Below are 14,010 nucleotides of genomic sequence, written 5' to 3'. Positions count from 1 at the left end.
GAAAAGATCGGAACTCTACTTTTATATATATGATTACTTAAGGCTTCCTAGCATATGAAAATGATCCAATTAATATTATGAAAGCATGTCGAGAAGATAACGGCTACTCCACTTCCACTATCATAATTGGCCCGTTACTTTCAGCCCATAAAAGAACTTAATCAAATGAGGTTTTGATTCAATGATCGAAAATAATGATCTCTCTAGTAGTTTGTCTACTTAAAAAATACGAATGATGTCAGAAGTAGTTTCTTATTTCTCTCTCTCCTCCAACGCTAGAGGAGGAACACTTCACCTTCGACCAGAGGAAAGACCAACTCAGCATTAGACATCTCTTTGGGTTTGGGGTACAGATGCATTTTAACATGCATCTTTACTTTTTCCCAATTCTCAACACCCTTAAAAACCGTTTCTTTACTTTTATTTTTTTATTTGTAGTATAACATGTTAGAATAAATGATACAAGCTGACTACAACATCCTTATTTAGTGCTGGGTCCATGAATCTCGACCGATACTCATCCTCTTAACTGACGTCAACACACTCATATAATGTTTTTTTTTTTCTCTTCCCAAAAGTGGAAACCAAAATATCCTTCACCTTTCTTTTATGAATATGGCGGTAAACCTAAAACCAGAGAACACGTTATTGTACTTTTGATCTGATCCATTAACTTAAGAAGACGATCTTGCCCCCTGAACAGAAAACGAGTTGCTAAACCTAGTCACCGGTTCTAAGGTCCAAACAAATCCACCGGTTATATGACATTTTAGACCTGTCATATGGACTATATAATATTATGTATAAAGCCATCCAAAACAGCAAAAAGATGCAACTTAATGAAGACGTACTGTACATGTCAATACGCTTTTATATAATTCACATCCATATCCCACAATTTGATCTGTCACACTTCATTTAATGTAAAGATGAAGCTGCAGGTTGTTTCCAAAACCGTAAGCGAACGAGCAAAAAAATAAAATAAAAAATGAATATAAGAAAATGTCGACTTATATATATTTAAATGGATACTTGTATAAAGAAAAAGTATATACCTCTAGAAGCACTTAAACCGTATATGTTACAATTTACATGTATAAATACACGCTATGCATGTTGCATACTCTGTAGTAGTAATAAATAAAACGAAGCAGAGATTACTTACCAAAGAATCATTCTAGCAAACACAAATGGAGGAAACAAAAAAAACTTTGCTAGATGATTCTTTTATAAGTGCAATGGCGCTTACCAATTCAGGTGTGCCTCAAGTCCCTGATCGTTACGTACTTCCCCCATCACAAAGGCCAGCTCTTGGTTCAAGCTTAGCCACCACTGAGACTACACTTCCTGTCATTGATCTCTCTCTTTTACACCAACCTTCGCTTAGATCCCGTGCAATCCATGAGATCAACATAGCCTGCAAGGAGTTTGGTTTCTTTCAGGTATCACATATCCAACAAGTTTAGTGTTTTTACATGGCAGCTATATTTCATCCAAATCATGCATGTCTCTGTTTTCATCAATTCAGTCTAAACGTTCCCATGCCTAGTCACTAGAACTAGCCCTAGAGTGAGCCTATCGCAACTACCAATCACACTTTGGATATATGACTAATTAGAAAGACGGCTATTGTCTTCTTGCATTAATGTCATGTGGAACAAACTCCCCGAGCAGGGGAAAGAAGAATAAAGAAAAGACAAAATCCTCAATCTCAGTCTTAAATGAGAACACAAGTTGCATGCATGCATGTTTTCTCTACTTAAAGCCATCTTATTCCTTATAAAACTAAGACATAAAGCCATAACGTTTACTTCCCTACAGGTTATAAATCATGGAATACCATCATCAGTCGTTAAAGATGCCCTAGAGGCAGCAAAATTGTTCTTTGACTTACCTGTGGAGGAGAAGATGCTTCTTGTGTCTGCGAATGTTCATGAGCCAGTAAGGTACGGCACAAGCCTTAACCATTCAACAGACAGTGTTCACTACTGGAGAGATTTCATCAAGCATTACTCTCATCCACTCCCAAAGTGGATCGATATGTGGCCATCAAATCCTCCATGCTACAAGTAAGTAAAACATACCTTTAGGCCAGCTTCATTATCTCAATATAGATACAAAACCTAGCTCTCTCTTTGAGTGAAAAAACTTATATTATTTTCTGATTTACTCCTTCCTTTCAGGGATAACGTGGGCAAGTATGCAGAGGCAACACATGTGCTCCATAAGCAATTAATAGAAGCTATAGCAGAAAGCCTCGGACTAGAGAAAACTTACTTACAAGAAGAGATTGAAGAAGGGTCACAAGTCATGGCAGTGAACTGCTATCCAACATGTCCAGAACCCGAAATCGCATTGGGAATGCCACCACACTCAGACTTCAGCTCACTGACCATCTTACTCCAAAGTAGCCAGGGTCTCCAGATAATGGATTGCAACAAAGCTTGGGTCAGCGTACCATACATTGAAGGAGCTTTGATAGTTCAGCTGGGAGATCAAGTAGAAGTGATGAGCAACGGGATATACAAGAGCGTGATTCATCGTGTGACAGTGAACAAAGATGTCAAAAGGCTGTCTTTTGCAAGTCTACACAGTCTACCTCTGCACAAGAAAATAAGTCCAGCACCGAAGCTCGTCAATGAAAACAACAATGCACCTGGCTACGGAGAGTTTAGTTTCAACGATTTTCTTGAATACATCTCAAGCAACGATTTTATACAGCAAAGGTTCATTGATACAATCAAGAAGATCAGTCCCTGAAGAAGATGATGATGGCAACTAAATATACCAATCAACCAAACCACATAATTCAACAAGGCAATTTTCATGGTTCGTCTTTTGAATAATTAAGCTTCCGGTTCCTGATGTATCTAATCTATGTAACATCACCAAAGTATCACAAAAGTACATTTTTCCTCTGTTTATATTTACATTCGCATAAACAGATTAATGAAAATATCATAAGATGTTACTTTTTGTTTTTCCCTTCATATCTGTTTTTTTTTCTCATGCAGTGAATGTAATATATATCTTTAATTAACTGAAAGAGTGTAGAAACATCTGTTTCTTGATATTGTAAATCAACAATTGTTTGTTGAATCAGTTAAAATAAAAAAGGGTGAGAGTTTTAGATTCATATAAGATCAGAAGCACAAGTAGTTCATAATTTGAGACATACATAACTGTGATTTGATTCATGTAAGCAAACTGATATAGTTAAGAATCAATTATATAAAAAATTAGACAAAGTGGATGTTTATAGGAATCATTTATATAAAAACTTACAAGAATCTTACAAAAAAAAAAGTCTATCGAATTTGATACAGAGCATATGAGATCGATTACTTACAAGAATCTTACAAAAGATCACATAAGTATCCTCTCCGGAGGAGACTAATCAACGTCTCGGGAGACTAATACCGTCCCGCGTAACTACGGCCTTAGCTTCTCGCTTCCGTCGGCGACTTCTCCTCGTCGCATACCAGTTTTTTTTTTTCTAGCCGTCTCTGTTTTTTTTCTCTATTTTACGGGATTATCGAGTTTCCTTTTTTTTCTTACCTACGGTACTTTACCATTTACCGTCGCTTATTTTTTCTTTTTCTTTGTCGGCTCTATCTTTTACAGTTTTATTTTTACCCATTTTTTTTTTTTTTTTAAAACATCACCTTTTCTTTTCCTTTTGGTCAACTCAACACACTCACAACTAGTGCTCACAACCCACAACTGATTTTGCTGATGGTTTAAACTTTTTACGATTTTTAAACGAAATATTAATTTGTAATCGTATTCGTAGCCCAATAATCAACCTTTTTTAGACGAAATATTAACTTTTACAATAATTTAAATTTTTTCATACTAATTATACGTGAAAAAAAAGTTCTCCAAACTGCATTTTCAAAAGGTCTTAAACTCGCTGCATCAGATAATATATTATATTAAAAAGTAAGTTATGGAAAATATTTCAATTACTTCAGTTTTACTTACTTAACATGCATAAAAATATAATATACGTCTTATGAATTTAAGTAGAAGGGATTTTTAAATTAAACTCTATTTGAATCTCATATATGAGTACATGGATAGTACATAATTATTGCTTCTTGAACTTTCATAAATTTATTAAATGTTAGTATAGTTGTATAAATGATATTGTACAAATACATGTTCCGACTGGATACAATTTCTTGAACTAATTCCGTGACCAGGACACATTACGTACCCAACGCTAAATAAGATATCAACGGCCTATTTGCAGTGAATAATGGCTTTTACATATATATATACAACATCAACATGCATACATTCACCTTTTTTTTGAAAAAAACACCATGCATGCATTCACCAAAAAGAAAAAAAAATACATTCTACATAATAAATAAAGACTGCTTAAAATACCTCGACGATGAACAAAATACAGTGTATACTGAATGGCTACATTGATGCTTTACCTTTACAAAAAAAAACAAAAAAGCCTTAGTGCAAACTGCTTATGCCAAATACCCATTTTTAGCAGAATCAAAGATTCACTTTTAAAATAAATAAATGTTAATCCGAAAATAAAAAAATAAAATGTAAATAACATGAAATTACTACTAAAAAAACATGAAATTGCCATAATTATAATTATACGCAGGTTTAGACCCTCCTTCTTTTAACCCCAATTACTACGTACAATTGGGAGTTAAAATTAATAAAACATGTTTCTTAATTTAGCTTACCTTATAACAATAGCTCTGATCACTTGGTCTTGCAATTATGTAACTACATGAAAATTGATCAATTCACACACATCGTGTAGTAAGTAAATGAAAATAGAAAACAATCAAACAAAAATAACCGTAATTAGCTGTTTCCTTCACAAAATCAGTTTTTCGGCAAAGACTAAGATAAAATACAAGAGGATTCATAAACTAAAACATCTACAAAATGAAGGCGAAAAATAAGAAATTAAAGTATGTAGTTCAAATCACGGAAAACAAATGATGAAAACCCTTTTAACACATCCATGCATTTTAAACACTACAACAAATATGTACATTGATAGCAGACGGATATAGCTCATTTTCCGTCACTGCTATGAAAGATGAGATTTTTTTTCGCTTACTTTTTAATAGCATCTTATTAACGCTATGATAGGAAAATTATGTAGCGGGAAACAAAAGTGACTTTTGTCCGCCAATACTTAGTGAAATTATTCACTTAATCGCCAAATAAAAAAAAAACCCAAAAACTCGACACACTCTCTCTCTCTCTCTCGTTACAACCTAAGCTCAACCTAAGAAGATTTCTTCTTCTAAATTCTCTGTGTGTGCTCAAATTCTTCTAAATTTCTTATCAATTCTTCAGTTTTATCGCCGTTTGTGAAAAGCCCCAATTTCGCCGTTTGTGAAAAGCCCCAATTTCGCCCTAAATCTCCATATCCATCGCAATTGATAGCTCGAATCCATTTTTGAGGCATGTCTTTCTTCTTCCTCCTAATTTCGTTATTTGTTTCGATTATTTGTGATTTCAAACAGCTTTTGATTTCGATAAGGGTCAGATTTAGTTATCTGTTTTGTTAGGGTTCGATTTATCTAGATTTATTTCGTTATCTGTTTTTTAGGGTTCGATTATTTACAGATTTTGAGAATGTGGAGTTTCGAATCCATCTGTTTTGTTAGGGTTCGATTATTTACAGATTTGACTCAAAAATAGCTTTTGGATTTGAGTATTTGCGCCTTCATAAACTGAACGATTTTTTTTTTTTCCCAAGTGTTGGTGATTGAAATGTTGGGGAACTGAAGCTTCTCATTTCTCTGTACTCACACAACAGGTTAGTATCACTCAACCAATAGTTAAACATTATTATTACACACGAATATTGGTGATTGCTATGTTTTGTCCTTTGAGTCTGATTCGTATAAATAGTGATTAGATTAGTGAGATTTTACACAGTTAGATATTGGTTTAAGAGCATCTGTATGTGTCTGAAGTAGTGCAGTATTGTCTGAATTGTTGCTTAATGTGAGCTTTGTATAATATGTATCTCTATTTTATCTATAAAGGTTAAAATTTATATTATAACATATAATGTTGGACAAGGCATGGGTGCATCTATGCAGGTAAGGAATTATATTTCATAATTAGGTTTTATTTTGGGTTTGGATACTTTAAGATGTTCTTTTAGTTATGATTTTTTTCTTTAATTATCCATTGAAGAGCTGATCCTGGTTATAAAAGTGGAGCTTGGAAATTTGTAAGGGATGTGTCTGCGGCTTTAGGTGACATAGAAATGATAATATGTCCTTGTAAAGACTGTCGTAATGTAGTACGACAGTTAAACAGTGTTGTGGTTGAGCATCTTGTAATAAGAGGGATGGATGAGGCATACAAGGTGCATAGTGATTGGTATCATCATGGAGATGTGAAGTCAGTAGATGAATTTCAAAGTAAACCAACTCAGTGGAATGAGGAAGTTTTTGAGTTATATAAAGCTGCTGAATTTTTTGATCAAGAGTTGGCTTTTAGAGGTGACTTAGCTGACCAACCTGTGGGCGACTTAAGTGAGATTGCAGAGGGTGAGGACCAACAAGAGGATGAGTTCCTTGCAAAGATCCGGGATGCTGAAACCCCACTATACCCTAGCTGTTCAAACCACAGCAAGTTATCGGCTATTGTGACTTTGTTTAGGATTAAGACACATAATGGCTGGTCGGATAAGAGCTTCAATGAACTGCTTCAGACATTGCCAAGCATGTTGCCAGATGGTAATGTCTTTCACACATCATTGTATGATGTCAAGAAATTTTTAAAGAGCTTTCATATGGGATATGAAAAGATCGACGCATGTGTTAATGATTGCTGCCTCTTCAGAAAGAAGTTAAAGAAGCTTGATAAATGTCCCAAATGTAATGCTTCACGGTGGAAGACTAATAAGCGGACTAATGAGGTAAAGAAAGGTGTCCCACAGAAAGTATTAAGATATTTTCCAATTATACCAAGGCTGAAGAGAATGTTCAGATCAGAGGACATGGCTAAGGACTTACGGTGGCATTACACTAACAAGAGCACTGATGGAAAACTTCGACATCCAGTAGATTCTGTTACATGGGCTCAGATGAATGAGAAGTATCCTTCATTTGCAGCTGAAGAAAGGAACATACGGCTTGGGCTGTCCACAGATGGATTTAATCCATTCAACATGAAGAATAGTAATTATAGTAGCTGGCCTGTGCTATTGGTAAACTACAATTTGCCTCCTCACCTTTGTATGAAGAAGGAGAATATAATGTTGACATTATTGATTCCTGGTCCACAACAACCAGGTAATAATATTGATGTCTACCTAGAACCTCTTATTGAGGATTTGAATCATCTGTGGAAGAATGGAGAGCTAACGTATGATGCTTTTAGTAAAAGTACATTTACTCTAAAGGCAATGCTTCTCTGGACCATTAGTGATTTTCCTGCGTATGGAAATCTTGCTGGTTGTAAAGTAAAAGGTAAAATGGGATGTCCTATGTGTGGGAAAAATACTGATAGTATGTGGTTGAAGTTTAGCAGGAAACATGTCTACATGTGTCATAGAAAAGGTTTGGCTCCAACACACAGATATAGGGAAAAGAAGACTTGGTTTGATGGAAAAGTTGAGCATAGGAGAAAGTCAAGAATTTTAACTGGTCATGAAGTTCATCAGAATCTGAAAAACTTCCAAAATGATTTCGGAAATGTGAAAAAGGCTGGGATGAAGAGAAAGAGAACTGTCTATAAAGAACCAGTGTTTGACAGTGATGATGATGAAAGTGAATCCGATGAAGATGAGGAAGTAGAAGTAGATGAAGATGAGTTATCAAGGTGGAAGAAAAGATCCATTTTATTTACTCTGCCTTATTGGGAGGATCTACCAGTACGGCATAATTTGGATGTAATGCACATAGAAAAGAATGTGACTCACAGCATTGTATCCACATTGTTGCATTGTGGAAAATCTAAGGATGGTCTTAATGCTCGTAAGGATCTTCAACATCTTGGTCTAAGAAAAGAGTTGCATCCTACCACAAAAGGAAAGAGAACATATCTTCCAGCAGCACCTTGGTCTTTGTCCAAGAATGAGAAGAAGATTTTTTGCAAACGACTATTTCATTTTAAAGGTCCAGATGGATACTGTTCTAATATTTCAAGAGGAGTTTCAGTAGAAGAGTGTAAGGTAGGAGGTCTGAAATCACATGATTATCATGTCTTGATGCAACAGCTTCTCCCGGTTGCACTTAGAGGATTGTTACCAAAAGGTCCTAGAACAGCAATACTACGGCTATGCGCATTCTTCAATCATTTGTGTCAGAGAGTTATTGATATTGAGGTTATTACAGTATTGGAAGCTGAAATTGTAGAAACGCTTTGTATGTTTGAAAGGTTTTTCCCTCCAACCTTCTTTGATATCATGGTACACTTGACTGTTCATCTAGGAAGAGAAGCTAGACTAGGAGGACCTGTGCATTTTAGGTGGATGTACCCATTTGAGAGGTATATGAAAGTTCTAAAAGATTTTGTAAGAAATCCTGCAAGACCAGAGGGTTGTATAGCAGAGTCATATCTTGCAGAAGAAAGCATGCTGTTTTGTAATGAGTTTCTGAAAAAGACAACCAATGTAGAAGAAAAACCTGAGAGGAATGTAGAGTATGTGAACAGCTCTATATTAGAAGGTCGTCCAATATCAGCAGGAACGTCATTCACTCTTACTGAAATGGAGAAGAATATAGCCCATCTTGCTGTCATTCAAAATACAGCTGCCTTTGATCATTATGTGGAGTAAGTTACTTGTGTATTTCATTCCTTATAAATTATAAGGTCAAAATTATGCTGCTGATAGTTTCTTTTCGTATTTATGATTTGGTAGTATGCATTTGCAATATCTACAAGACTCAAATCCAAGGTGTAGACGTGATGCAACATATTTATGGTCTATGCATTCTAAGAATTTTGCTGCTTGGTTAAAAGGACAGGTGAGTAAAGTTATGAATTTGATGAGTCTGTTTATAAATCTATAGTAGACTCATTCATAATTTTGATTAGTCTGTTTAATTTTGTAGATATCTATTACTTCTGATGGACATGAAGACATAGTTAAATGGCTAGCATATGGTCCACGGTGTACTGCAAGGTCCTATACTGGTTATATAGTTAATGGACAACGTTTTCACACATACTCACTTGAAAGGCAGAGTCAGAACAGTGGTGTTTATTATGAGGCAACGGCTATGTGTAGATCTAGTGCTAAGGATACTTCACAAGTAGTTGATTTGGTGTCATATTATGGGAGAATTACTGACATCATATTGTTGGACTACCATGTGTTCTATGTGCCGATATTTAGATGTAACTGGGCAGTAAAAGGTAATGGAGTTAAAGTGGAAGATGGGTTCACACTTGTTAACTTAAATCAGAGCCAAGTAAGCTTTCAGAAGGATCCGTATATTCTAGCATCTCAAGCAAAGCAAGTATTTTATTCAAGTGAAGATGGATCAAGTTGGTCTGTTGTTATGAGAGGTGCTTCAAGAAGATATAGTAAAGAAGATGTTCAGTCTGGAAATGCAGATATAATTGGTCCATTGCCAGTAGATGTTGACATGGATACTGAAATGGATGAAGCTGAATATGCTAGATCTGATTGTGAAGGCATATATGTGCAAGAGTAGATTCTTGATTCATTTATATATATATATATATATATATATATATATATATATATATATATGTTTTTGTTTATGGTTGATGTTTGTTGAATGTTGTAGATTTTATGATGTATTCTATTATATAAGTTCTACGTGATTAAGTTTCTGTTCTAAGTGATTAATTTTCTGTTTACGCAGGTGAATTAAAATGGGTGGAACTAAAAAGAAGGTTGGAGGGAAGAAGGGTGGAGGAAAAAGAAAGAGAAAGTCTAAGGATGATGACGAACCTGAGTTTATTTGTACTGTGGAGGCCCAACCTGTAGCAACAGAACAGCATGTGGAGGCCCAACCTGTAGCAACAGAACAGCATGTGGAGGAAGAGGAGCATCATTCCGAAGAACCACAAACTCAACAGCAACCAGAAGAACCAGTAGGAGAGTTTGTGTTGTCTGAAGAACATGAGCAGCCTGCTACGCGTAAAAGAAAACGAGGACCAACAAAGATGAAAAACCTAGCCAAGGATCCATCTGTTAGAGTGAAAGTTGATTACAATGTACTTGGAGTAGCGGTTGGTCCAGGGTCAGTCAAGTTGGCATCATATGTAGGGACATTGATGCGAGAACACATCCCTATCAACATACCTAACTGGAAGAAAGTGAGTCCAGATCTTAAAACACTTCTCTGGAGATCTGTTCAGGTAACAAGAATTTTTTTTTGTTTTTAAAAAGTCTCTCAATTGAACATGTTTACTTTTATAGTTATGGTGTGAGTGTAAGTGAATGCAGGCAAGGTTTGAGCTTGATGAAGATTGGCAAAGGATATCTGTGATTCACCAGATGGGACATTTGTGGCGATCACACAAGTCTGTCACGGTGAAGGCTATAAATTTGGCTGCAAATAACCAAGAGAGGATGAATTTGAGACCACCAAATATTGGTCCTGTTGATTGGCAAAAATTTGTCAAACTCAAAACTAGTGCTGCATTTAAGGTAATTACTTGTGATTATAATTGTTTAGTAGTTGATTGGTGATTAGTAATTAACATGTTTCATTATTAGGCCGTGAGTGAGAAATATAAAGCAAAAAGAAAGAATCAGATACCTCACACCACTAGTCGTAAAGGGATCAGCAGACTAACAGAAGAAATGGCAAGCATATATACTACAACTATGTTGTTTATTATTATACATAGTGCTTGTACTGTTACTGAAATTTTGTTTTCTGGAACAGAAAGCTGAAAGTGAAGATCCTTCCAGCGTGACAAGACTAGATGTTTGGATCAAGTCTCGCACCAAAAAGGATGGTACACCAGTAGATACGAATGCAGCTGATTTGATTGTAAGTCTGAATAGAGTTGTACACCAGTAAATAGTGTGTTATCGACTAGTAAAACCTGAAACTGTCTTTATGTTTTTCAGCAAAAAGCAGCTGAAATTGGTGGAAGTGATGCTCCAGCATTTTTAACAAATCCAGATGAAGATCACCTCGCCAAGCTTTTAGGACCTGACAATTCTGGTAGGCTGAGGGCAATGGGTAGAGGCATGAGTAAGACCAAATTAGCTTGTTTACAAATGCAGAGCAAGTGTATGGCTGAAATGGAAGAGCGGCAAGTAAAATTAGTAAAACAGGTCAATGCCTTGGAAAGTGAACTTGGCAGAATCAAGAATCAGGTTAGATACTTAAGAGTTCTCTACTATTCATCAGCCAGTTAGAGTAATATAAATTGATGTTATTTTTGTTTATGTTACAGAGACCAGAAGCTGAAATGGATGAAAACTCAGCTGCAAGAGTAACATATTCTTACTTCTTTTCATATCAGCTAAGTGATTCTTCTTAGTGTCGTTTATGATTCTTAGTTGCTCATGAAATTGTTGCAGAGTGTAAACAAAAGAGCACATCCTAAGTGTGTGTTTGTTGATTGGTCTGACATTGATGAAAATGTTGGTGAGGGTCGGATTCTTTCTTCTGATCCGGATGACATAGTGAATGACTGTCGTCTTGGCCCTTATGATCTCAAAGTGTTAGTTGAAGCTGCATATAAACCAGATGCATTTCTATGGAGACCTGCACAAAAGATCTTTCATATGAAAGAAGCTGTTGGACATATAATCGCATGGCCAACTGATAAGTGTAGACTGGTAGACAACAACATCCAAATGGAAGACATTGCCCCTATGGTATTTATAATTTCTAGCAATGTGTTAGCAATGTATTACCCCTGTCTATAATGCTAATTAATTATATTGGATTTGTTTACTGATTGTGTTTAACAGGGTATACAAGGAAACAAATGTAAACTATTGGATTTGTCTAAGGGTGACGTCATTGTTGCTGAGGGGCGTTGGGAGACACAAGAACCAAGTGCGTTGGTTAACGGAATTCCTCTTGGACCAAAAGCAGTTAAAGTATTTGTGGATTCAGTAAAGCAGCCTGATACATCACTATGGAGACCTACAGCTGAAATGTCATTTCTTGAGGACTGTTTGATGGCTTACGTATCTTGGCCCCTGAGTAAGGTTGATTTTGAAAATCCCTCAACTCCAACTGGTCAGAATGCTACATCACATGCTTCTTTGTCTGCATCAAAGGCCAAGTCTGCAGCCACAGCTTCTAAGTCTGCTACAGAGTCCAAAACTTCAGCAACAGCTTCAAAGGCTGCATCGCAGGCCAAATCTGCATCTATGTCTTCTAAGTCTGCATCTGGTTCTGAGTCTCCTGTTGATGATGCAACGGGTCCAATATCACCAATAAAGAATACTTTACCATCACAGTCTCCTCTCAGGAAGTCTCCAGTAAGTGTTTTCATATGTTATGAAGTTGTTTTTGTTAATTATATGATGACTGATGGTTTATATTGTAAACATGGCAGCGCATTAATAAAGTTATTTCCAAGGAGAATAAGAAGTGCAAGTTGATGGATTTAACTGAAAAGAATAGGGTTGTGGCTGAAGGACGATGGGGAACAAATGATCCAGAACATAAGGTTCACTTTACTCGCTTGGGTTCTAATGCAATTAAAGTGTGGATAGATGTTGTGAAGGTGAAAAATGTAAAAGTTTGGAGGCCATCCGATGAAATAGAGATTATTGAAGATGCACTTAGCTCCTGCATTGCTTGGCCAGAGAACAAGGTCATTATGTCTTAAACTGATGGTTTTATTGTGTAATGTTAAGTACTTGAGATTGCTTGTTTATTTTGGATGTTCTTGAGACTTTGATGGTAAACTGATGTTCTTGAGACTTTTGTTATGTATTTTGGATCTGAGACGTTTATTAATCAGATTTTATGAGATTTTATAAAACAGGTTATGTGTGCTATAATCACATATCAGAAAATGCTATAAAAGTACAGGTAAACGTTATGATAAAAGAATATACCATAGCACAGTAAACAAGATAAAACAGCATTTCGCAACAGCTATATTAGATATGTATAACATAGCACGAAAAATTAAATATTGTATAAATTTTTGCAAAATTATAATCTTGATAATACAGCAGTTTATTAGAGCTATGCTATAAAACTATAACATAGCACGAAAAAACAAATGTTGTATAAATTTTTTCAAAATTATGATCTTGATAATATAGCAATTTCTTAAAGCTATGTTATATTTTTATAACATAGCATACGTAATAAGTGCTATTGTATATGGGGTACATATAATAACAGTGCCCTAAAACAGCGCTCATGAAAACGCTATCAAAGACCTATGATAGCGTTTTTCTCTGGTTAACAATGTGCATATTTGTTGTAGTGAAAGTTCACACTCATCAGTCTAAAACAAAACTATTGAGTTTCTCACTTTGCAAAACATTAAAAACACGTATAGAACATATAAACAGAGGAAATTAAAAGAAGAAAACAAAATTAAAAGAATGAGGTTTGTTGAAACTAAGATGCGAAATCTCCAGCTCGGACTTGAATGTATATATGCATTTGAGCAAGAGCACTGTCTAAGTACGTACCTACATGCATACAATGTATATAAATATATATACTAGTCTTGATCATCACTTTTCAAGATACATGAATAATATATGAGTGCAATGAAATCAACCGGCGTGCATGAATCTATCTCTGTTTCAACGGCGCAAAGTACACAAGTTGAACGATATCAGCTTATGTTATATAATTAATTTAAATTATGAATGCGTTTTGGCAACATTATGCGTCATTCCACCAATAGAGTTGTTAGCATAGTAGGTCAAACAAAATATTTTAAATAAATTTTGCATTCGTATGGTTTTTATTAATAGTTAGTCCATTTGACCACGGACAATTTGGTTCCATACTTGCATTTATATAATTTATGATTTAATACACACCAAACCGGATAAAGATTTCACAACTTGTTTCG

The 14,010-nt window shown here is 35.4% G+C and overlaps 2 protein-coding genes, 1 long non-coding RNA gene and 1 pseudogene across 6 annotated transcripts; 3 read left to right on the top strand and 1 right to left on the bottom strand.

The window, feature by feature from the left end:
• Positions 1-399: 399 nt before the first annotated feature.
• On the bottom strand, positions 400-3,526 carry LOC104784855 (uncharacterized). Of its 3 annotated transcripts, XR_015598206.1 has the most exons (5): positions 3,350-3,521; positions 2,282-2,601; positions 1,895-2,063; positions 1,250-1,417; positions 400-627 (listed from the first exon to the last, which is right to left on the bottom strand). It is a non-coding gene; the product is annotated as an uncharacterized LOC104784855 (long non-coding RNA). The 3 variants fall into 3 exon arrangements; XR_767282.3 differs by lacking the exon at positions 400-627 and having other exon boundaries at positions 996-1,417; positions 3,350-3,526; XR_767281.2 differs by lacking the exon at positions 400-627 and having other exon boundaries at positions 996-1,417; positions 2,278-2,601.
• On the top strand, positions 1,191-3,039 carry LOC104784854 (flavanone 3-dioxygenase 3-like). Its single transcript, XM_010509948.3, has 3 exons — positions 1,191-1,442; positions 1,822-2,069; positions 2,184-3,039. The coding sequence occupies exons 1-3, from the start codon at positions 1,191-1,193 to the stop codon at positions 2,758-2,760; spliced, it is 1,077 nt and encodes a 358-aa protein (XP_010508250.1). The 3' UTR covers positions 2,761-3,039.
• Positions 3,527-5,624: 2,098 nt separating the features above from the next.
• Positions 5,625-12,951, top strand: LOC104730409 (uncharacterized). The gene is made up of 10 exons (XM_087512956.1): positions 5,625-5,812; positions 9,849-10,347; positions 10,436-10,639; positions 10,709-10,798; positions 10,881-10,988; positions 11,069-11,320; positions 11,401-11,439; positions 11,528-11,827; positions 11,924-12,442; positions 12,520-12,951. The coding sequence occupies exons 2-10, from the start codon at positions 9,859-9,861 to the stop codon at positions 12,793-12,795; spliced, it is 2,277 nt and encodes a 758-aa protein (XP_087369082.1). The 5' UTR covers positions 5,625-5,812; positions 9,849-9,858; the 3' UTR covers positions 12,796-12,951.
• On the top strand, positions 6,050-9,301 carry LOC147943174 (uncharacterized; annotated as a pseudogene). Its single transcript, XR_015598205.1, has 4 exons — positions 6,050-6,101; positions 6,199-8,787; positions 8,876-8,981; positions 9,069-9,301. The product of XR_015598205.1 is annotated as an uncharacterized LOC147943174 (transcript).
• Positions 12,952-14,010: the final 1,059 nt, after the last annotated feature.

Source organism: Camelina sativa, chromosome 5 (genome assembly GCF_030686135.1).
Source record: "Camelina sativa cultivar CO46 ecotype springtype chromosome 5, ASM3068613v1".
Lineage (NCBI taxonomy): Eukaryota > Viridiplantae > Streptophyta > Magnoliopsida > Brassicales > Brassicaceae > Camelina > Camelina sativa.
Note: the sequence above shows the minus strand (reverse complement) of the source record. Positions and strands in the feature narration are given on the sequence as shown.